General features: G+C 38.8%; 1 protein-coding gene across 1 annotated transcript in view; it reads right to left on the reverse strand.

Annotated features, from left to right (window-relative positions):
* atp13a3 (ATPase 13A3) overlaps positions 1 to 24,425 on the reverse strand; it is a 105,872-nt gene that overhangs the window by 77,854 nt on the left and 3,593 nt on the right. Inside the window, exons 2-11 of the mRNA XM_073041161.1 lie at positions 17,891 to 18,064; positions 9,266 to 9,406; positions 9,014 to 9,084; positions 8,845 to 8,925; positions 7,486 to 7,555; positions 7,265 to 7,399; positions 6,938 to 7,010; positions 6,056 to 6,187; positions 5,255 to 5,422; positions 2,592 to 2,749 (exon numbers count right to left, since the gene is read on the reverse strand). Coding sequence (XP_072897262.1) covers positions 2,592 to 2,749; positions 5,255 to 5,422; positions 6,056 to 6,187; positions 6,938 to 7,010; positions 7,265 to 7,399; positions 7,486 to 7,555; positions 8,845 to 8,925; positions 9,014 to 9,084; positions 9,266 to 9,406; positions 17,891 to 18,064 — 1,203 coding nt within the window. The remainder of the gene's footprint in view (positions 1 to 2,591; positions 2,750 to 5,254; positions 5,423 to 6,055; positions 6,188 to 6,937; positions 7,011 to 7,264; positions 7,400 to 7,485; positions 7,556 to 8,844; positions 8,926 to 9,013; positions 9,085 to 9,265; positions 9,407 to 17,890; positions 18,065 to 24,425) is intronic.

A 24,425-nucleotide genomic window follows, 5' to 3' on the forward strand; every position in this document is an offset into this window, starting at 1 on the left:
TTATTTAATTATTTTATTGAGCTACAGTGCAGACTAGGTCCTGCTGGCCCTTCGAGCCACGCCACCCAGCAATCCCCTGATTTAATCCGAGCCCAATCAGGGGACAATTTGCAATGACCAATTAACCTACCAGTCTGTATACCTTTCGACTGTGGGAGGTAACTCACGTGGTCATGGGGAGAATGTACAAACTCATTACAAGCAGGGGTGGAAAATGAACCCGGGTCACCTGGACTGTAAAGTGTTACGCCAACTATTACACTACCATGCTGCCGATTGTCTAGGTAATTCTAGGCAAATCCCCGTTGTCCAGGTATTCCTGAATGCAGAAATGGAATGCATCAGTATCAGGGAAGATGTAAATATCATTGTATAATCATCTGCACCACAAGCTATCTACATGAAAGTGGTACAATGGGTGAAGCAGTTGAAGCAGCTGGAGTTGTTACTCTGAGTCATTTAGCTGATTGAATCCAACATATAAAATACTGACTTTAGACCGCCGTCTATTTTAAGTGTCACAAGTGGCAAAGGAATTAGCAAGTATTTTGCGTGCACCTTCAAAGAAGTTGATGCAGAAAATCTTCAGGAAATATTGTAAAATAATAAATCTAAGATGAATGAGGAGCTAAAATAAATTAGCATTATCAACAAAAATGTATTACAGAAAGTAATGGCAATGCAAGCTAATACATGCCAGAAATTTGCTGTCTTGTCTTCCACTGTTCTGGGGAGGTGGCAATGGAGATAGAGGTTGTTATCCTCTAAAATTCCACAGATTCTCGCATAATTCTTCACTGGAAGAAAATTGTAATCCCACTTATTTAGGAAAGAAAGGAGAAAGAAAATCATGAATTACAGACTAGTTAGTCTAATTTCAGCAGCAGGGAATATGTTAGAATAAATTGCCGAAGTGATCATAGAAAATAATTCACTTTCAAACATCTAATATGCTTGGCAATCTGTTGGAGTTGGAGTTTATAACTAGCAGCACACACAAAATGCTGGAGGAACTCAGCAAGCCAGACAGCATCTATGGAAAAAACAGTTGACGTTTCAGGCTGAGACCCTTCGGCAGGACTGGAGGAAAAAAGCTGAGGAGTAGCTTTAAAAGGTGGGAGAGGGAAGAGAGAAACACAAGGTGGTAGGTGAAACCGGGGGTGGGGGGGGGGGGAAATGAAGTAAAGAGCTGGGAAGTTGATTGGTGAAAGAGATGCAGGGCTGGAGAAGGGGAAGTCTGATAGGAGAGACCAGAAGGCCATAGAATAAAGAAAAGTGGGGAGGAGCATGAGGGGGAGGTGATGGACAGGCAAGGAGATAAGGTGAGAGAGGGAAAAGGGGATGGGGAATGGTGAAGGAGGGGTAAGGGGCATTAGCGGAAGTTTGAGAAATTGATGCTCATGTCATCAGACTAGAGGCTACCCAGACAGAATATAAGGTGTTGTTCTTCCAACCTGAGTGTGGGCTTATCACAGCAGTAGAGGAGACCATGGATTGACATGTCAGAATGGGAATGGAAAATTGAATTAAAATGGGTGGTCACTGGGAGATCCCACTTCTTCTGGTGGACAGAGCGTAGGTGAACACGGCCAGCTCTCCTTCACCATTCCCCCTACCCTTTTCCCTCTCTCACCTTAAATCCTTGTCTGCCCATCGCCTCCCCCTCGTGCTCCTCCCCACTTTTCTTTATTCTATGGCCTTCTGGTCTCTCCTATCAGACTTCCCCTTCTCCAGCCCTGCATCTCTTTCACCAATCAACTTCCCAGCTCTTTACTTCATCCCTCCACCTCTCGGTTTCACCTAACACCTTGTGGTTCTCTCTCCCCTCCCCCACCTTCTAAATATACTCCTCATCTTTTTTTCTCCAGTCCTGCTGAAGGGTCTTGGCCCAAAACATCGACTGTACTTTTTTCCATAGATGCTGCCTGGCCTGCTGAGTTCCTCCAGCATTTTCTGTGTGTTGCTTGGATTTCCAGCATCTGCAGATTTTCTGTTGTTTGTGATTTGTAACTAGCAAGATAGGCAAGAGTATCCTTGTGAATTTACGCATTTGAACTTCCAGGAGGTCTGCAATAAGAAAACATCGAATTGGTTCTCAAAGTTAGAGCCCATGTATCTGGAATAAATACAGCAGCATGGGCTGTGTTTCATGGGCAGAGATTAAGAACAAATTGGTAATTTTGAGACTGAGAGGTTGGGACCCAGCTTTTCACAATCTATCACAAACATTTGGTTGAGTTAATGAAACATAATACATCAAAGTTTTTGTTGATAAAAATCATGAATTGTCCAGGAGGTTATACGTAATATGGAGAGACCAGGTGAATGATCAAGGATATGGCAGTTGTTAAATCATGTGGAAAATGTGAAGAGACCCACATTGCTGAAAATGAGGGGAAATAGTCTATTTAAATAGTGAGAGAATATGATGCTGGAGCAAATAACTACAGATGGTGGAAATTCAAAACTAAAATTGAAAATAATGGAAGCACCCAGGAAGTCAATCAGAATTTGTAGGAGAGAAATGGAATGAATATTTCAGCTATTTATTGCTCCTGGTACATTTGTGTACAGTGATTTTCATAACTTACCCCATTGAACTGAAGAATACAGACCGAGTAGATCATCCCAATTGTTGCAATAACTGTGAGGCACATCAAAAATCGAAAAGCATCTTGGTACAACTTGAAGTCTATTGGTTTTGGGTACAAAATAGACCGAACTAACTCTCCCTTGATAGTAGCAAAACCTGAAAAAGAAAAACTATTGCTTTTTTATGGATACAATTTGCAGAACAATCATGGGTGCAAGAAATAAGACTTCTCTTTTAATATGCATAGACTGTCATCGGCTTTAGAAATGTTTCTCTCCAGAATTATTAGTCATTACATGAAGCATTTCCTATTTTTAGGAATTTTCCATAGCAAATTAACTACTTGTCCTCTACCAGATATTGACAATAATACTTATAAAACTTTTAAGATGTTATTAATAAGGCCTTAATGTTGATAAGGGGTTGAGTACTAGAAGGTCAGGATTATGTGAAAGCCTAACAAAGACCTATAGCAATGTTAAAGATTCTGAATACCACATTTCTTGAAGGATATATTGGTCTTGCAGGATGTGTGCAGAATTTACTTATTAGAATAATACCTGGCTTCCAGAAGTTAAATTACAAAGAATGTTTGTTCAAGTAATTAAGGTTATACTTAAAACTTTGCTTTGGCCGCATTTGGAATCCTGTGTGACATTCTGGTCACTTCGTTATAGAAAGCGTATAAAATAATTTACGAGGATGCTGCCTGGATTTGAGGGTATGAGCTATAAGGAGAGAAATCTGGGTTGTTTTCTAGGAAGTGTTGTTTTCTCGGGAGCTTTGGAAGCTAAGATTATGAGAGACATTGATAGGGTGGACAGACTTAACACAAGCTTTTCCCTAGGTTAGGAAGGTCAAATACTAAGGGACATGCATTTAGGACGGGTGTTCCCAACCTTTTTTATGCCAAAGGGTCCATGGACCCCAGGTAGGGTACCCCTGATTTAAGGTAAGTGGGTAAAGTGTAAAGGAAATGTGCAGGGCAAACTTTTACACAGTGAATGAAATGAGTTGCCAGGAGTGGTGGAAAAGGATACAATAGTGATATTTAACAGGCTTTTAAAGAGACGCATACACACAGTGGCCACTTTATTAGTGACACATGTATGGTACACCTGTACTGTACATCTGTACACCTGCTCATTAATGCAAGTATTAAGTCAGTCAATCAAGGGGCAACACATAAAAGCGTGGAGACATGGTTAAAAGATTCAGTTGTTGTTCAGACCAAGCATCATAATAGGTAAGAAATGTGATTCAAGTGACTTTGACCATGGAATGTTTGTTGGTGCCAGTCCGGGTGGTTTGAGTATCTCAGAATCTGCTGATCTTCTGTGGTTTTTACACACAACGGTCTCTAGAGTTTACAGAGAATGATGTGAAAAACAACAAAAATACATGCAGTGAACATTAGTTCAGTGACGAAAGTTTTTTGTTAATGGGAGAGGTCAGCCTGGTTCAAGCTGACAGGAAGGTGACAGTAACTCAAATTGTGTGCAGAGCATCTCTGAATGAACAACATGTTGAATCTTGAAGTGGATGCACTACAGTAGCAGGGGAACACAAACATACACACTATGGCCACTTTATTAGATACAGGAGATTGTAATAAATTGGCCTTTTCCTGTTTCCATGTGCTGATGTGAATTATTTCCAACTAAATTTTCTTCAGTCTTTAAAGGAAGAATCTACAATTTGATCTTTTGCCTTTCTTTCTAGTAATACAGCTGAATCCATACTAGAAAATTATTCAATCATACCCTTACCTCTGAGTAATATAACACATTGCCAGCTCATCAATAACTTTAGTATCTAATCTTAAACATGTATTGTGAGAGATTTATATTTCTTTCATCCAAATGTTAAACATAACTTGCAAGAAGATCAGGAAGAAAACTCGGGCAAATAGGATTGTTCACAAGGCATAAAAATAAGTGAATTTTCCTTGTATCATTCCTTTTTGTTTTTGTCTACATGATGATTGATACAAGGCTGATACAGATAAATATACAGTATTCCTCACTTCCATAAGTTCTGATGGGTGGATAAGTTTGTGTTCCACAACACATGGGACAATGTATAGTATTTTATCTTCTGACAGGTTGCAGTGAGTGGTCCACTCAGCAGAGAAGATCATTGGCTGTTAGCTACCGACATTAAAAGACCTGTTCATCACCGGAGTGAAGAAAAGAGCTAAGAAGAATTACTGCTGACTCCATCCATACTAGCAATCACCTATTCACTAGATTACCATCTGTGAGATGCTACAAGTCTGTCACCACCAGGACAATATGTCATCTTCAAAGTTTCTTTCCTGCAACTATCCAGCTTCTCAACAAAACTCACTCAGATGAAATACCCTAACTGTCCCTGCACAACATCAGTTAAATGGACTTTCCTGCTGTCCTTGTTCTATTGATTCTTATTGAATCTGTTCATATGCTGACATTTATTTAAGTTTGTTTGTTGATGTTTGAGCATGTGACCATTCTAATTGTTATTTGTTCATGGCTGTTTGCACTATTGTCTTGTACATTGTTGGTTGCTATTGTGTTGTCTATTATGGTATTGTCCTGTGTTTTACACTTGACATCGAACCACAATTAATTCTGGCAGTAAAGTGGTTCCGATTTGAATCTGATCCGCTAGGAGGCAGACCTGTTCGAAAGACAACAGCTTTTACATCACTTTGTCCTACTGGCTTGGACTGTATAACTTGGGTCCCACAGAAAAGGATGTGGCGCTTGTGATCTTCAGTGGACTGACTCCAACAACCAGCAGCGGGTACATTAGGTAATGGTGTCTTTGTAACAGGAATACTTTCACCTATATGGAAAAACAGAAGATTAGATCAACAAATGGCATTAGTCAAGAGTGACTGGTCTGCATCAGCTGCAAGTTTATCCTAAGCTAATTTCAAAGTTATGAAATTGATAGCAGAAATAATGCCCAGAAGAATTGATCTGAGACAGTAATATGAGTGAGTTTGTAATTTCTTCTTCTGTGAATCAATTGCTTACAAGGTTGCTTATATCCCATATCTCATCAACTAAAGCAACACAAATTCTCCAACAAGAAAAAGAATGTAAAACCTCTATTGAGACAAATCTCTTCTGGGAATCAGGTGAGAGTGCAGAGATCCAACCAGCTTATCACATGTGTTATAAGTTCTGTCATTAGCCAGGTTGTTTTGAGTTAACCCCAACCCCAAAGACAACAATTTTTAAAACTTCTCTTGAGATTCTGTAAAAGTGTCTGACTCACAGAAGAAAAATTGCCAACTTAACCACTTTGTTACATTACTGCTTCAGTTTAGCTGTCCTGGACTATCAGGCAAATGGTCCGCAGTTACTCTCAAGGAATCTGAGGTAATTCCATTCAATGTTACATTGTCTCTCCATTATCCCAGGAAGAAGAAGCATAATATTTCATGCAGGAGTGAAAAAGACTGACTCTCACCTGTAAGCATGCTCTCATTAACAATGCAACCTCCCTGGATCAGTATGGAATCGCAAGATAATATTTGCTTATTACCCGTCACTATAAACACATCACCTGGTACCAGCTCACTGGAAGGCACTTCCTTATATCCTAGAAACATAAGCAGCATCATGTAAACTATTTTTGATACATTGTTCATTTCCAAAAACGACTAAGAAAAACAACAAATAAGTGTTTTGCTGTCACCAGACCTGATAATAGAGATCTGGATGTGAGGAATATATTGGAATGGAAAAATAAGTTTGTGAAACTTATGAGAACTATTTATGAGCTATATCCACAGGATTAAAGTCAAGTACATTTTGAACATTAATAAAGAGGTAACAAAATAAATTCCCTGTTTTTGCCATTCATGACACTGTGTCACCAAGGCTAGTTTAAGTACATTGCTGAGTTACAGGGCAATGGACTAAGATATAGCTCAATCCTTTCTTTCCCTTGCAGTACATGGATTCAAAGTCTTATAGCTTTAGTGTTGTACAGCAAAAATGGTTCAAAGTGAAAAGCTTTATCAATATTGATCTACTTATTGGTATCACTTTGCAGGAGACTTACGCCCATAAATTAAAATTGAATTCAGAATCAGCCTGTCATTAAATGATAGCATTGATTGCAGCCTAGAGCCTTTTATGGGGAGTTGCACTGGCATAAGCTAAAGGTTTATTGGTGGGATCAAAAGTTCACTTAAATAAAAGCACAAAAATTGAGAAAATTTGTAAGATATGAGTGATGTACCATGAAGAAAAAGCTAACAAGAATGAATCATTGTTGGTGAAGGAAGTACACAGGCAAAAGTCCCAGCTATGAAATAGCAAAATATCGGCACAGAAGGTTGCTCACCTTCATTTTTTCTGCAGACAGTGACCATCACGTTACTGTGAGATTCCACAAGTCTGTACAATTTTATTGACTGCTGCAAACAGTAAAATAGCATAAGAATTTATTCCATCTCTTCCAATGGAAGCTGTTCCTTGCATAATTCATTAAGACAGATTTCAGAAGGTGAAATAAATGAAGGTTTAATGAAAAGTCAAATATTCCTATCAACTTTCAAATCAAAGATTTAAATATTACGGACAACTGTAATCATACAGAAGACTGCTACACCATTGCTGAAAACAGAGTATCATGGAGAAGATAAATCATACTCTCTGAGTTAATACTCACCTGTTGCACATTAAACACCGACAAAGCAAGAGAGATGAAAGACAACATTAAGACCGCAATAGAATATTCTGTGTAGTCCTCAGAAAGCCACAGACACACACTAAATAACTGGAAAGTATAAAATGGATTTAAGACCTATTATAAAAAGGGAAAAGGGAAGGTTTAGTCATAAGTTGTAAAATGCAAGCAACACCACAGTGAGTAAAGACAACAACACTTACCTCTTTACAAAGCAGTTTCCAGATTGGAGAAATCTGTATTTCAATTGCATTAGGTCCAAATATTAATCTCCTACATTAAAACATTGTACAGTTATTACAGAGAATTCTGATCTCCATTACAGTAATATTTACCCAAAGCAATAATAATTACTGTATATATCCACACAAACAATAATACTTCTACATTTTTAATCACTAAACTAAGTGATATAATTATCAATGTGGCATACCTCCATTATGGGAAAATAACCAATTTTCAGCTTTACAGAGAATTGTAATAGATACTTGTCTAGCAACAGTTGAATAAATAGGAATAGGAAATGCTGCAAATACAAAGCATGAAAGATAATACAAAATTCTGAACAACCATTTGACAAGACCTGATAAAAATTAAAGATATAATAGGAATCAAGGCTACACAATCCTTGACATCCTATACAATGATAGGCCTTGTTGAATGAAGTGTAATTGAGTATTTTAGCCATTTACTATGAAATAATAACTGATGAACAACATCACCAGCCTTAAATAATTGATCTCTCATAGACTAATATTCTCCAGAATAGCATTTAAACACATCTTGTAAAAAAAGAATTATTATTCTGCTTTGTGTTGATATTTTAACTTCTGCCTTTGCTTTTGCTTCTGAAAAATATTTAGAGTTATATTTCTTAAAAGTTCCTATTTGAGTGTGAAAAGGTTTTAATCTGATTGGCTGTTCAGTCATCTTAGTGACAACATCTTTGCTGAATACGCTATATTGATAGCATCTGATGCAAGTCATATCAGGAAATGGAAAATGCATTTAAGTTTTGTGGGCAGATTTCTTTAAATCCACAACAAAAATAGTCCCTGCATTCATGGTTATAGGTTGAAATAGAAGACTATGGTGTCTGATGACAGACTAACCATGATTTCATTTAATGTAGAGGAACAGAATAACTGGTGTAATTCTATGCTATGTCCCCATGCTGGAATGAAGCCGACTATTTATTGTCATCTTTTTTTCAAAATATTAGATACCCTGTCCATGCACTACTTTTATGGACACAGAAGGAATTGTATTTGTTCAATGTCTGATTCCAACAAGGTCCCATGGGAACAATGATAAATCCCATAATTCACCAATCCTGAAATGCTTGAGGGTAAAAGTATAGCAAATATAACTTACAATGAAAGGGTTTTGAGTAACATTTCTGGATATATATGCAAACACAACATTGACAAGATTTAAATATGAAATTGCAAGCAAGCTGAGCTACCTAGTCATAAAATCGAACAACTTATTTTTCAGCAAATATTTACATGCACAAGTTAGCAAAATATACTAACATGATAAATGATTGTTTTAATAACTACCTGGTAATTACTTCTGTGATACTTAATCCAGAGCCAAATTTATGATGAATATCAGCACAAGAATAACTCTCTTCCAGATCTCTGAATAAAATAACAAATTAATAAAAATAATCTGAAGATCTTCAAATTACCTCAGTTTGAGAAAGCCAGATAGATTGTAAGGACTTACTCAGGTCTAAAAAATTGCTTTTCCTTAAAATCCCAGATGTACCTTATCTTCTGAATTTCAAAATACCGTACCTGTAAGGATCAATGAAGAGCATAAAGATATTTTGGAAAAAAAAGAGTAGTAGTTAAACAAATAAATACCATTTCAAACATACTTAATTTGTTTCAATTTAAAATAAATCATTCCAAAAATATATTAATTAAATCACATGCATTGGACAAACAAAAGATGATCGTAAAATTCAGCCTTTACTTTTAATTCAGGTTTCATGATAATTCTATGCAGCAATGATGTCTCATCTGAAAAAACTGGATGTTGTGTACCACATGCTTTACCATGTGAGGACAAGTCTATCTGCTTGACTTTTCTCTTAGTCCAGGTTTTATATTCATTCTACAAGAGGAAGGATAAAACAACACAATTACTCAACGTATCAGTTCATTGTGAAAACATCAGTTTGATCTTGTACATCTTATTTTTAAGGTAACTCAGTTTTTTTATTCTTTCTTACTTTTCTTCTAATATTTGTATATCTGTGCATTTGTAATGTGACTGTGACACTGTAAGCTTCTTTGGGATCAATAATCTATCTATCTAATTGTCCACTCACACTCTACCATAGAGAAAAAAAAACACTGGTTCCCATTGCCTTTGGCACAGATTTGGAAACATTTCTCAGAGAAGCTGCATCAAATCCAGGGGCCAGAATTATACTAGCGCATATATATGGCATTTATATAGTATTACTAGCAAGAAAGAGCTTTAGCATAAGAGTTATAATATGCCACAAAGAACATATGTGATTTTTAGGATAGATAACTAAATGCTTGGTCAAAGAGATTTTAATGAAAACCTTGGCGGAAAGAGGGAGGCAGGCTGTGGAGGGTGGAATTTGAGAGCAGAAAGCCCTGAGCCCTGAGAAGGTTAGGCACAGTTGATGGAGTACTTACAGTTAAATATGCCCAAGGTATCAGAATTGGCATGGTGAAGGTGTTTGAAAAGTTAGAACAGGTAGGGAAAAAGCAGCATTAAGAGAGATTTGGTTTGAATTTGAAACTCTGGGTGAGTTTACTGCTGTGAAGAGGGTGCAGACCATGCACAACTTCTGAGCTGACTACTTCTGCTCAGCCAGTTCATATTTAATTTTGTTGTCAAAAATTCTATGATTAAGGAAACTAGCACTTCAACTGCAAGCATCAACAGTATCATGGCTATTGCCCATAAAAGCTAAAGCATATAGGAGGGAGATAGAAAATTTAGTTGAGTGGTGTCATAACAACAACCTCTCACTCATTGTTGGCAAGACTAAGGAACTGATAATAAACTTTAGGAGAGGGAAACTAGAGGTCCGTGAAGTAGTCCTCATCAGAGGATCAGAGGTAGAGAGGGTTAGCAACTTCAAATTCCTAGCTGCTACACTTTCAGTGGAGCTTTCCTGGGCCTGTGCATGAGTGCAATTGTGAAGAAAGCACAGCAGTGCCTCTACTTCCTTAGGAGTTTGCAGAGATTCAGCATGACATCTAAAGCTTTGACAGATATTTATAGATGTGCAGTGGACAGGATATTCACTGGCTACATCACAGCCTAGTATGGAAAGAACAACGCCTTTGAGTGGAAAATCCAACAAAAAGTAGTGGATACGATGCAGGGTAAAGCCCCCCCCCCCGCCATTGAGCACATCTACAATACAAGATACTCTGTGACAGGAAAGAAGTATCCATCATCAGAGATCCCCACCACCCAGGTCATGCTCTCTTCTCGCTTTTGCCAACAGGTAAAAGTTACAAGAGCCTCAGGACTCACACCACCAAGTTCAAGAAACGTTATTATCCCTCAAGCATCAGGCTCTTGAACAAAAGGGGATAACTACACTTAATTTCACTTGCCCCATCATTTAAATGTTCCCACAACCAATCAACTCACTTTCAATGACTCTTTATCTCATATTCTCATTATTTATTGATATTTGCATTTGCACAGCTTGTTGTTTTCTGTGCTCTTGTTGATCTTTCATTGATTTGCTATAGTTAGTATTCGATACATTTGTTGAGTACACCCACAAGAAAATAAATCTCAGGGTTGTATATGGTGACATATAAGTACTTTGATAATAAAATTTACTTCGAACTTTGAAAAGCTAGCAGCAAAAGAATTATAAGGCTATATTTACATTTATGAATAGATTCCATAGGCTTGGTAAGTATATTTCTGCTTTGTAATCAAAAGGATTAATTTCAGGCATCAAGCCAATTAGCCCATGCTATCAGAAGTTAGCTTTGAATATTAGGTTGATGTCCAGCAGGGTTTGATGTGCTATAGGCAGGGTTAATTTAATTATAACATAGTGATAAGAGGCTTACTGGTGATAAATAGCATAAAGACGACAATTTGGAGGTGGCTCAGCAATTCTTCCAATGTAAGTGACCCAACAATCTGTGTTCAAGTCCCATTCTAGAGAATAATACATGGAGACATTAACTTTACTTACAACCAACAGCTGGCTGTGCCTGTAACTTTTGAGAAGAAAGCAGAAAAAGTCAGTACAGGTTGTGGACCCCTTATCCAAAATGCTTGGGACTGGAAGTGTTTCAGATTTTGGAATATTTGCATTTAGATAATGAGGTAGCTTTGGGATAGGAACCTAAGTTGAAACACAAAACCCATTTGCATTACATAAAAAGCTTAGAAATATGCTCTAAAAATATAATATTTTTAATAATTTTGTGCATGAAAAAATGCTGTGTACATTGAACTATCAGAAATGTAAGCTATCACTACCTCAGCCACCCAGGTGGACAGTCAGTGACTGTTTGGCATTGCTATTACTTATGTACTAGCAGAAAGCAATCTTTGTCTTACAATTGTTCATTATATAAATGCACTTAACAATAAAAATGATTACATCCCTGTGGTGAACTACATATACCTGTCTGGACATGCCCCCCCACCCCCCCCCCCCACCGCTGACTGCTCCTGTGGCTCCTCCCACAGACCCCTGTATAAAGGCGATTGGAGGCACTGCTCCTCCCTCAGTCTCCAGGATGTTGTGTGGTGGGCTCTTGCTGCTGACAGTGCTTTCTTCCAGCTAATAAAAGCCTATCTCGACTCACGTCTCCGAGAGTTATTGATGGTGCATCAATCCCATTGATATAATAAAAATATGTGTGCTGGGCTGTCATGGTTACTTGAAAACAAAGCAAAACTGCTTAGAGACAGCATGCACGTGTTTACACTGTATGACATGCTTCCGAAATAGCTAATTTCCAAAATTGAAAAAGTATGTTTAATTCTTAATTACAAAACCAGCAAAGATGAACCATCTTATAGTGATAAAAAACTAACAAAACTAAAACTTGCGCTATAACGATCTAATAATGTTATAAGCATCAAAGTTAGTGTACTTAAGTGACCATAGCATAATAGGAAAATTAACAATCTTAGCCGTCACCCCTGGCTCTAACTAGACTAAACTCAACCTAAAGACAGCATAAATATTTAACTATATTCATTTGCTTCTACCACGCTCCAAACCACCCATAGTAAATGTGCAACACAAACGTACAATACAGACAGACAGAATATAAATACATGGCTCCTACAGGGGTAACAGAAGCTGCACAGCAGCATTGGGACAAAACCTGAATCATCTGTTTAACAGCAACAAATAACAACAGTCTCCACCTACCATACTGTGATTTGATTAAAAGGTTACAGTGCACTGTATTTGCACTATGCTGCTTTGTTAGGTTTTATATAAGGTATAAAAACAAAAGATTGAATTTAATTACGGGTATGCATAATAAAACTGAAAAAATAATCAACATTTTATTTTTAACACTCAAACATGGGATTTTAGGTGAAGTTGAAATTCAGATTTTATTCCAAAACATGTTTTGTAAATACCAAAGAAACATGATGATCTTCGCTTACAAAAGAAGATAAATACAGCACCAAACACTGCAACTGCATCAGGCCTGAGAAACTTGAGGGAGAGGGTACATCACTGTGAGGAGGAACATCAGAAGCATTTGAGGGACCTGGAAGTAGATGCTCTCGGGATCAAGCCATCAAGAAAATTGCATATCTTATGCTAACCCCCTCAAACAAATCATTGAGATTGCAGTTCTACAGGGAACAAATTGAATTGCTCTCTGCAGAACCCTATAATACTCAGCTTCCAAAAGGTTTTGTTAGGCAGGGCATAAAGGGTTAAAGGGAGAAGGCCGGAGATTAGGGCCAAGAGGGAAATGATCAGCTATGATAAAGTGCCAGAGCGGACTCGATGGATTAAGTGGCCTAATTCTGCTCCTATATTTTATGGTTTTAAAACAAAATTAAATATTCATTCTGATCCTTCTGGGCCCATATATGGCAGCTGATGCTCAAGGACCTGAGATGACAAAGGCAGAAGCCTGGAAGTGGCATTAGGAGTCAGGATTTTTTTTAGGTGAAGCCTCTGCAGTATTCTTCTGAATCTTCAGGTGGTATTGCAATGGATTCCTCCTTCTAAGCAGTCATAACTATTTGGGAAATTTCTTGGCTAGCCTCAATAGCTGCTAAAAGATTTACATGATAATTAGCATATCTATATCAATGAATATGGAAGAGGTGAATATGGGATGAGTCTTGGTGTTGACTGTTTATTCCCCTCTGGAGGGGTGCCTGATCTGCTGAATTCATCCAGCACTGTGTGTGTGTTGCTCTAGATTTTCAGCATCTGCAGAATCTCTTGTGTTTATGGGATAGCTGACCGCCTTCCCAAATACAGAAAATCCTGTAATATGCAGGATTGTTGGCTGCTCTGCCTGTCAGTGTTCTGCCCTATGGGTATTATTTGATATCTTGCTCTGCTTTTTATGAAGCAAGATAGTACCAGAAACAATGTGACCAACAGCGATGCCCTAAAGACAGTACCTGAAACTACTTTTACTTCTTCTTTCAAGTATGATTTTACTGCAATTGGAACCTGTGAGATACATTTTGATGGTGTACTTTTGGGCTGATTGAGTGATCTGGTGCTTTGCTGTCTCTGAGGGAGTTCGATGAGGTTTGGAGCTGAAGGCTTGGAAGCCGCAGATGGGGCTGCAAGTCCAGGATCGACTCCATGGCTTCTCTCCAATTGAGACGTCAAGGGCACGAGCCGATGTTCAACTCCAGTGCTTCTCTGCGATTAAGGCATTGAGCAAGGTTGAAGTCAATGGAGCCGAGAGCAGAGGACGGGTGGCTGTTTGGCAGCATCTGCCTGTGTTTGACCAGTTTTGCTCTCGCTAGCTGGTGTCAGAGGAAAGTGCATTCCATGCCGCAAGGATTGATTGGACAGGGCGTAGACTCATTTTGGGGGGTGCTGAGGTTCATGGTGCATGTATTTCTGGATTCTGGCTACTCTTTGTTTTTGCTGTTTTTGTGTGTGGTTAGATCGGAGTGTTAGACACGGACTGAGGTGCTTCAGTGAAGAATGACTTTGCATGCAACCTGAATGTCTAGCAGCATGGCGCTGAACTGAATACTACTGGACTGTGACTCCCGCTTTGATGTTTGATATTCTATATGCTGTTCACTTTTTGCATGGGCAACTGCCGGTCTTTCATACAACCTTGCCCAGGCCTGCACCCTGGAGAGGGGGCAGATCCATGGTCTCGCAAAACTAATGGATGTCACACCCTGGTTTTCCTCCTCCACTGTGTAGTGGCATGCACTACTTCCAGAAAGAATTATCCTAAGTAACGTCATTCTGCAGTAGTTACACTTAATGATTACAGAAATAAGCATTACCATTCCCAGAACCAAATACTTTATTCAACAGTTTTAAATTCTCCGGTAAGATGCTCTAATGAATTCAGCATGCAGTATTCATGTAATAAAACCTCAATCGATCTGCTTTCAACTGTCTAATAACAAAACCAGTGGAAGCACTAGAGCATATATAATGATGGAGGCATTAGTAATGATCTTTCAAGAATCAATAGATTCTGGCATGGTTCTGGAGGACTGGAAAATGCAAATGTTACTCCAATGTTACTCTTCAAGTGCAAATGTTACTCTTCAAGAAAGGCAAAAGAAAGGAAATTATAAGCCAGTTAGCCTGACCTCAGTGGTTGGGAAGATGTTGGAGTCATTTGTTAAAGATGTGGTTTTGGGGTACTTAGAGGCACATGATAAATTAGGCCAAATTTAGTATGGCTTCCCTTTGGAAAATCAAGCTTGACAAATCTGTTGGAATTCTTTGAGGAAATAACAATCAATTGAGACCAAGGAGAATCGGTGGATGTTGTGTACTTGGATTTTCAGAAGGCCTTTGACAGAATACAGCACATGAAGCTGCTTAACAAGATAAGAGCCCATGGTATTACAGGAAAAATACTAATATGGATAGAGCATTGGCTGATTGCCAAATGTTGAAAGGCCTAGATAGAGTGGATATGGAGAAGATGTTTTCAATGGAGGGGGAATCTTGAACCAGAGGACCCAGCCTCAGAATAAAAGGACATCCATTTAGAATGGAGATGAGGTGGAATTCTGTTATCCAGATGGTGGTGAATCTGTGGACTATGTTGTTACATTGGCTGTGGGGGCCAAATTGTTGGGTGTAGTTAAGGCGGAGGTTGATTTAGCTTCTTGATTAGTCAGGGCGTGAAAGGTTATGGGGAGAAGGCAGGAAAATGGGATTGAGTGAGAAATGGATCAGCCATGATAAAAGCCATGGTGGAGCAGACTTGATATTAGAATAGACTAATATCTGATGGTCTAAAGGCTAAGTTTGATGACATCAGAAGGTATCTGGCAGGCATAGATTGAGATATGTTGCTTTCTGGCAGAGATGTTGGGTAAGTCGGAGGCCTTCAAATAAGAGTACAGAATCTGTATGTTGTAACAGATATAGGGAAGCTTGTTTATTGAAGCCTTGGAAAATAAAAAGCAGGAGGCACAAATCAGATATAGGCGGTTAGAATCTTCCTCACTGCCAAGTGGTATAGCTGACAGTGAGGAAGGCTATCAAAACTTACAAAGTGACTGGGACTAGGTAGGAGAATGGAATGAAAAATGGAATTTAAAACAGAAAAGTGCGGGGACATTGAGAGAACAAACCAGTGTAAGACATGCACAGTTACTGATTGGCTACTCAGGTTTGCGATAAAACAAAGGGACCTGGGAATACAGATAAGGTCTTAAAGAGAGCTTTAGACACATTGGCCTTCATAAATCAGGGCACTGAGTACTCAAATTGGGTGTTATGCTGAAGCTATATAAGACGTTGGTGAGGCCACGTTTAAAGTCTTGTGTGCAGTTCTGGTTACCTATTACTGAAAAGATATCAATAATATCTTGAAAGAGTGCAGAGAACATTTACATAGATGGTTGCTGTGGATTGAGCACCTGAGTTACAGGGACAGATTGAAACTTCATTCCCAGAAGTGCAAGAGAATGAGAGGAGATCTTATAAAGGTATACAAACTCATGAGGGGTATAGATACGGTGTATGCTAGCTTTTTAAACTCAGGATGGGTGAGACCAGAACTATAAGCCATAAGTTCAGGATAAAAGATGAAATATTTAAGGAGATACTGAAGGTGGTGTAAGTGTGGAAAGAGCTGCTATTGGTAGTGGTGGATGCTGATTCAATTCTAACATTGAAGAGCAGTTTGGATAAGTACATGGATGAGAGAGGTGTTGGAGGGTTACATACAGATAGATGGGATGGGACCAGATTATCTTAGGTGGGACAAGGCAGAAAACCAGCCTGGCACATACTAGATGGGCAAAAGGGCCTGATTCAGAGCTGATTTGTTCTATGGCTCTAGTGTAGAATTGATGTCATTGGGTGCTTAATGCAGACCTCGATGGGGCCAAAAGACTCGTTTCCATGTAGATTGACTTCATGAGAATGATTGCTAACCAGCTCTTGGAGCTGGGATGTTTCCCCTCTGTGAAAATGTGGCACTCCAATTAAGTTGGAGTGAGATGCAATGACCAATAATCAGATAAAAAACCTCATATATTGAGTTCTATATTCACTGGACAGCAGCAACATCAGTTCTACTCAAAAAAAATTCTTGTTCCATTTTTAAAGACTGCTTTAAGGACCCTCAGATAATGGTCAACCACTTCTTTGTAGACTGCTTCAGTATTGCAAATAGAGTCATTAAAGTGGTTTGAAGACAATGGTTAATGTGAAAAATTTAGAAATGATCAATTTACAGTTCCTGCGAATTGCACATCTTCAAAATGTTTGAAACAGACAAGCTTTCAATTTATGGCATTGCATTGCATTAGTTCTGAATAAACTGGAGGTTTATTTTGGCTGCTGGTACACTTCAATTTCATAAACTTCAAATCTGAGTGAGGAGTAAATAGAAAATAATGGCGTGGTGGTGTGGCGCTGTAGTTAATCAGCTTGATCTGGAACAGAGGAATGCTAAACACACCTTTGCACTACTTGGGAAACGTCTCACCTCTTTTTCAGCTGATTTTTATTTCTCTGTCATTTTCATTTGGCATAAGGTTTACCAAATGATAGGACATGCAAAATTTGCTTGTGGTAAGATTTTCATTTTTGCTAGTACAAAAATAACATTTAGTCAAATGCGTCATTTGTATTCTCCAAGCCCAGTACTCTAGCAAACATGCAATTTAGAGAACCAACACTCAAGTGGTATCTTTTGTCCCTGTTGATATTGCCAGTAACCTCAAAGACAAGCTTATATGTGTGCCTGAACTGCTTTGTCAGAGTCAGAGCTTTCCAATCCTATCACCATTCCAGGCTGCCGCTGCAAATTGTGACAGAGAGCTGCTTTAACTGCAAAGAAAAAGCAAGCAGCAAATTCTAGGCTAAGATGTTCAAATTAAATACCACCTCATTAAAATAGGGGTGAGACTTACTGTAGTTCTTAGGAGGACAATATCAGCTTCTTGCAGAGGGCACCGAACACATTTGGCCCAGACACTCCACTCAGGCCTCCAGTGCAAGAGCAGCAGCAGAAACCCACAGGACAAGATACTTCCCAGTATACACAGAGTTTTGCGGCAGCAGCAGGTCTTAAAACCAAATATTTCCTTTATAGAATGGGAAATGAAAGTGTAAAACATATTAATGAACCTCTTCACATAATGGTTACAGTAAATCGTACATCTTGCTGATTTACAATGATGGAATGATTTCAGTATTCATAAACACAAGAGATTCTGCAGATGCTGGAAATCCAGAGCAACACACTCAAAATGCTGCTGGAACTCAGCAGGTCAGGCAGCATCATTGGAAATGAGTGAACTGTCGACGTTTCGGGCCGAGACTCTTCTTCAGGACTGGAAGGGAAGCAGGAAGGGGGAAAACGCCACAATAAAAGGTGGGAGGAGGGGAAGGAGGACCGGCTAGCAGGTGATGGGTGAAGCCAGGTGGGTGGGAATGTTAAAGGGATGGAGAAGAAGAGATCTGATAGGAGAGGAGAGTGGACCATGGGAGAAAGGCAAGAAGGAGGGACACCAGACGGAGCGGAGGTGCTCAACAAGGCAGTCCCCCAATTTATGGCGGATCTCACCAAAGTAAAGGAGGTCACATTGGGAGCACTGGATACGATAGATGACGCCAACAGATTTGCAGGTGAAGTGTTGCCTCACCTAGAAATCCCTGAATGCCTGAGTGAGGAGGTGAATGGGCAGGTCCCGACCTGTTGAGTTCATCCAGCATTTTTGTAGCATTCCTGTTGTTTGTTGGGATATGTGTCAGAACGAGAGATTGGGTGGGGGGGGGGGGGAGGGAAAAACGGACAAGTGGATCATGGAAGGAGTGATCCCTGCAGAAAGCAGTGGAGACGGGGAAGAGTTAAAGATGTGCTTGGTAGCATGATCCCATTGAAGATGGTGGGAGTATTGGTGGCAGGACTCATGCCATTCATGTAGCCTAAAATATGTTCTTTTACAATTGAAGATAAGTTATGTTTAAATTGGTTATCTGCTTAAAACAATGGGGCAGCATGGTGGCTTAGTGGTTCATGTAAAGCTTTATAGTGCCAGTGATACAGGTTCGAATCCCACCCAGGTCTGTACGTTCTCCCTGTGACCATGTGCAGACATCGTGCAAAAACTCATTTCAGGGAGGTAGCACCACCACCCCCACCCCCGGTCAACCTCCAAGGGTGTATGTATACAGGACATTTGATTATGAAAGAACACAACAATTTATTTGATCACATATTGAAACTATTTACACAAACACAAACACACACACACACACACACACACACACGTATATTCCCCGTTGATTATTTTGTTGATAGTCTCAATGCTAATAGCTAAATGCTAATGCAAGTAGCTTTTCAATTTTTTCAAACTTTCCTTGTACAGTGATGTGGCTTGCTTGGCAGATTTGAGCATTTTGCCAGAAGTCTCAACCTCATAGCAATCTGTGTCAATGAATTTGTTAATTTTGCAAGACATCAGATTCACAATTATATTATTATATTATCATGGAGTTGGTTTTTTTTACTCTATTACAACTTCAAGCAAGTCTACAGGGAGTTTGGCCTCATCACGTAGGACATCAATACAGTAGCTCCTTTGCAGCTAGCCAGCTAGTTTAAATAACGTTAGCTATGCTAATGAATGAATGACACCTGTTAAACTCACCTCAACATGTCTTTTACAGTCATTTAACCCACTATGGGCAATAGAAAAGGCACTGTTGCAAACAGTACAGCGAGCAACAGTGTCATTATTTTTTACCCCTATTAGCCAGGGATTCACTTTAGTGTAGTCTGGGGTGAAGGACGTTTTATATTTTCTTTTTTTGGAACACTCTGCCATGGCGCAGCAGGACACTAAATTGAACTGATGGACAATGAAAGAGAGAGAGAGGTCGACTGTAAAGCCCGAGATAAAGCCTGATAGGTCTACTTCGCACGAAGAGAGACCAATCAGGATGCTCTCTCTGTCACTCTCTCGCTACATCTCCATCTCTCTCTCTTTCTCTCTCTCTCTCCCCCTCCCTCCCCCTCACCCCCCCTTGCTCGCTCACTCTCAAAAAAAATTATTTCTGGGATATTGTATATAATTTGCAGGCCTCAGGGAGCCACTATCAATATCCAGGAGAGGTGGGATGTCTGCATGTGGGTTTCCTCTGGATGCTGTGGTCTCATCCTACATCCCACAGACATATGGGTTAGTAAGTTGATTGGTCACATGGGTGGAATTGGGCAGTGCAGGTTCATTGGACCAGAAGTAAATAATTAAAATAAATGAATTACTACAAATAAGTAAAATCTTCAAATCAACTGGAACTTAACAGCTACCAAAGAAAATTTACAGATTTCTTTGATCCATATTCCATTGTGTGAAAGAGTGCTTTCAGCACTTAGAGACATAAAGAAATCCAGGATAGAAACAGGCTTATTGGCCCACCAAGCCCACACCAATCATCTGCCGTCCATTTAAACTGATGCTACATTAATTCATCCTTGTAACAAGATAAATGATCTGTGAACTATAAGAATGCAATCTATATTTTTAAACTATTGCTAATATCATGGAAACCTCATTAATTTTGAAATTATTTGAAAGGTTATACATAGATAAAGTAATAATGCAAAAAATAACAACTTATTCTATAATCAATCATGAAGCACTCCTCTGGATCTAATGTGAACATAATACGTGGCTAAGTCTTTAGACATGTTCTGATAGAATGTCCTTTAATATTCATATTCAACACCCCATTATTTAAAATAGATTTGTCTGAAGGCTATTGTAAACTGTAATAACAATTCTGCAATAAAATGAAAATATCAAAGAAAATCTCTATTTTAACTGGTAGGAAAATTATGTATCCAGCATTCCAGAGCAGTGATTTTTTTTAATCCTCCGATTTAGAATGCTTAAAATAGTACCAATTACTTTGCAGAACATATTATTTTTCCATTGTTCTTTGGCAAGTATGTGATTGGTAAGTGGGAGGCCTTCAAAGGAGAAATTTTGAGAGTGCAGAGTTTGTCAGGGTTAAAGGCAAAAATGAATAAGAATAAGGAACCTTGGTTCTCACAGGATATTGGAACTCTGATAAAGAAGAAGAGAGAGATGTATAACATGTATAGGCAACAGGGAGGAAATAAGATGCTTGAGAAGTATAAAAAGAGTAAGAAAATACTTTAAAAATAAATCAGGAGGGCTAAAAGAAGACATGAGGTTGCTTTGGCAGTCAGTGTGAAGGATAATCCTAAGAGCTTCTACAGGTATGTCAAGAGCAAAAGGATAGTAAGGGATAAAATTGGTCCTCTTGAAGATCAGAGTGGTCAGCTATGTATGGAACCAAAAGAAATGGGTGAGATATTAAATGGGTTTTTTGCATCTGTATTTACTAAGGAAACTGGAATGGAGTCTATGGAAACAAGGCATACAAGTAGGGAGGTCATGGAACTTATACAGATTAAAGAGGAGGAGGTGCTTGCTGTCTTGAGGCAAATCAGAGTAGATAAATCCCCCGGACCTGACAGGGTATTCCCTCAGACTTTGAGGGAGACTAGTGTTGAAATTGCAGGGGCCCTGGCAGAAATATTTAAAATGTCGATATCCACGAGTCAGGTGCCGAAGGATAGCTCATGTAGTTCCGTTGTTTAAAAAAGGCTCAAAAAGTAAGCCGGGAAATTATAGGCCGGTAAGTTTGACATTGGTAGTAGGTAAATTATTGGAAGGAATACTAAGAGATAGGATCTACAAGTATTTGGATAGACAGGGATTTATTAGAAACAGTCAACATGACTTTCTGTGTGGTAGGTCATGTTTAACCAATCTATTAGAGTTTTTTGAGGAAGTTACCAGGAAAGTGGATGAAGGGAAGGCAGTGGATGTTGTCTACATGGACTTCAGTAAGGCCTTTGACAAGGTCCTGCATGGGAGGTTAGGAAGATTCAGTCGCTAGGTATACATGGAGAGGTAGTAAATTGGATTTGACATTGGCTCAATGGAAGAAGCCAGAGAATGGTAGTGGAGGATTGCTTCTTTGAGTGGAGGCCTGTGACTAGTGGTGTGCCACAGGGATCAGTGCTGGGTCCATCGTTACTTGTCATCTATATCAATGATCTGGATGATAATGTGGCAAATTGGATCAGCAAATTTGCTGATGATACAAAGATTGGAGGTGTAGTGGACAGTGAGGAAGGTTTTCAAAGCTTGCAGCGGGATTTGGACCAGTTGGAAGAATGGGCAGAAAAATGGCAGATGGAGTTTAATGCGGACAAGTGTGAGGTATTGCACTTTGGAAGGTCAAACCAAGGTCGAACATATAAGGTAAATGGTAGGACACTGAGGAGTGCAGTAGAACAGAGGGATCTGGGAGTACAGATACATAATTCCCTAAAAGTGGCTTAGTAGATAGGGTTGTAAAGAGAGCTTTTGGTACATTGGCCTTTATAACTCAAAGTATTGAGTATAAGAGTTGGAATGTAATGGAGAGGTTGTATAAGACATTGGTGAGACTGAAATTGGAGTATTGTGTGCAGTTTTGGTCACCTAATTACAGGAAGGATATTAATAAGGTTGAAAGAGTGCAGAGAAGGTTTACAAGGATGTTGTCGGGACTTGAGAAACTGAGTTACAGAGAAAGGTTGAATAGGTTAGGACTTTATTCCCTGGAGCTTAGGAGAATGAGGGGTGATTTGATAGAGGTGTATAAAATTATGATGGGTATAGATAGAGTGAATGCAAGCAGGCTTTTTCCACTGAGGCCAGGGGAGAAAAAAACCAGAGATCATGGGTTAAGGGTGAAGGGGGAAAGTTTAAAGGGAACATTGGTGGGGGGGGGGCTTCTTCACACAGAGAGTGGTGGGAGTGTGGAATGAGCTGCCAGATGAAGTGGTGAATGCGGACTCACTTTTAACATTTAAGAAAATCTTGGACAGGTATATGGATGAGAGGCATTTGAAGGGATATGGCCGAGGTGCAGGTCAATGGGACTAGGCAGAAATATGGTTCGGCACAGCCAAGAAGGGCCAAAAGGCCTTTTTCTGTACTGTAATGTTCTATGGTTCTATTGGTAATATACATAAGTTGTTACATTAAAATGGACTCTAGAGAATTGGGAGTTTGGCTGTATCACTTTCAGAATATACTCAGACAATAATTTAGCACATTAAATACTGTATGTAAACACAACCTGCAGGACGACACATAAAACAGAATGTGAAACATTTTACTTCCCACCTACAATCATAACCAAAAGCCACTGAACTGGACTTTCAGAGGAAAAGGGAATTACAAAAACCCTGAAGTATCTCCGAAAGCTATGAACTATGTAGCCAATAAACATACATTTATATACTGTATACAAATAAATGTACTTTGATTTGATAATGAACCCACTAACTCAGTACTGTTTTCTTTTTTTTTTAATCTCGTTTGGTACTACTTATTTAAATTATTTTTCAAGTACATTTCTTATTGTAATTTATATTTTTTATTATGTTTTGCAATGTACTGCTGCCACAAAACAACAAGTTTCATGACATATGCCAGTGATATTAAATCTGATAACAAAATGATTGAGGTGGTTAAATAATATAATAGTCCAATCAAAACTGAAAAAGAAAATCCTTTGTGAAAGAGAATTAAAAATTTGCTTCTACTTGAGATTAGAAAGCTACAGATATTTTGATTATGAAGCAATCAAAATATAAATGTTTCCTCACTATAATCAAATTAATCATAAAATTTAATGGCAAATAAATTTCTCAGACACCTATAAATGTCTATAAAATAAATATATACAAATAAATATTAAAAAAAAGAAACTTTCAAATCTCTTAGTATCTTTCCTTTCAGTTAGTCCTGACGAAGGGTCTCAGCCCGAAACATCGACAGTGCTTCTCCTTATAGATGCTGCCTGGCCTGCTGTGTTCCACCAGCACTTCGTGTGTGTTGTTTGAATTTCCAGCATCTGCAGATTTTCTCATGTTTGTTCTCAGACACCTGTTGTCTCTCAACGAAGTACTTTTTCTTAAATGGAGTTATCCTCTGCTTATTATTTTTAAGAACAAAATATTATACCTCATCTAGTGCAAGATTGACTAGTGCAAGAAAATATACTTTATATACTGTATGTGTGCATGAGTTTTCTACAAACATTAAATGCCACAAATCTAGTGGAATCACCAGTGACCAGGAACTACATAGAAAAAGGTAACTGAAGGATTATTTTCCAAGCTAATGCTGGTATAACTCATTTGGGTAAATTACATGAAAGTAAGAAGGACTTGCGTTATATAGGTCCTCCTAAGGGCATTGTAAGCATCTTCTCCACTATTATAAATGTCAAACTGAACAGCAGTGACTTGTCCTGGAGATAAGATCAGTAGTGCCCTATGTAGATTAACATTCTGTAAATCAATTTTAGTAATGCTTATTTACAGATGAAGCAGCCCAAAGTGGAGGA

The sequence above is a fragment of the Hemitrygon akajei genome, chromosome 3 (genome assembly GCF_048418815.1).
Source record: "Hemitrygon akajei chromosome 3, sHemAka1.3, whole genome shotgun sequence".
Lineage (NCBI taxonomy): Eukaryota > Metazoa > Chordata > Chondrichthyes > Myliobatiformes > Dasyatidae > Hemitrygon > Hemitrygon akajei.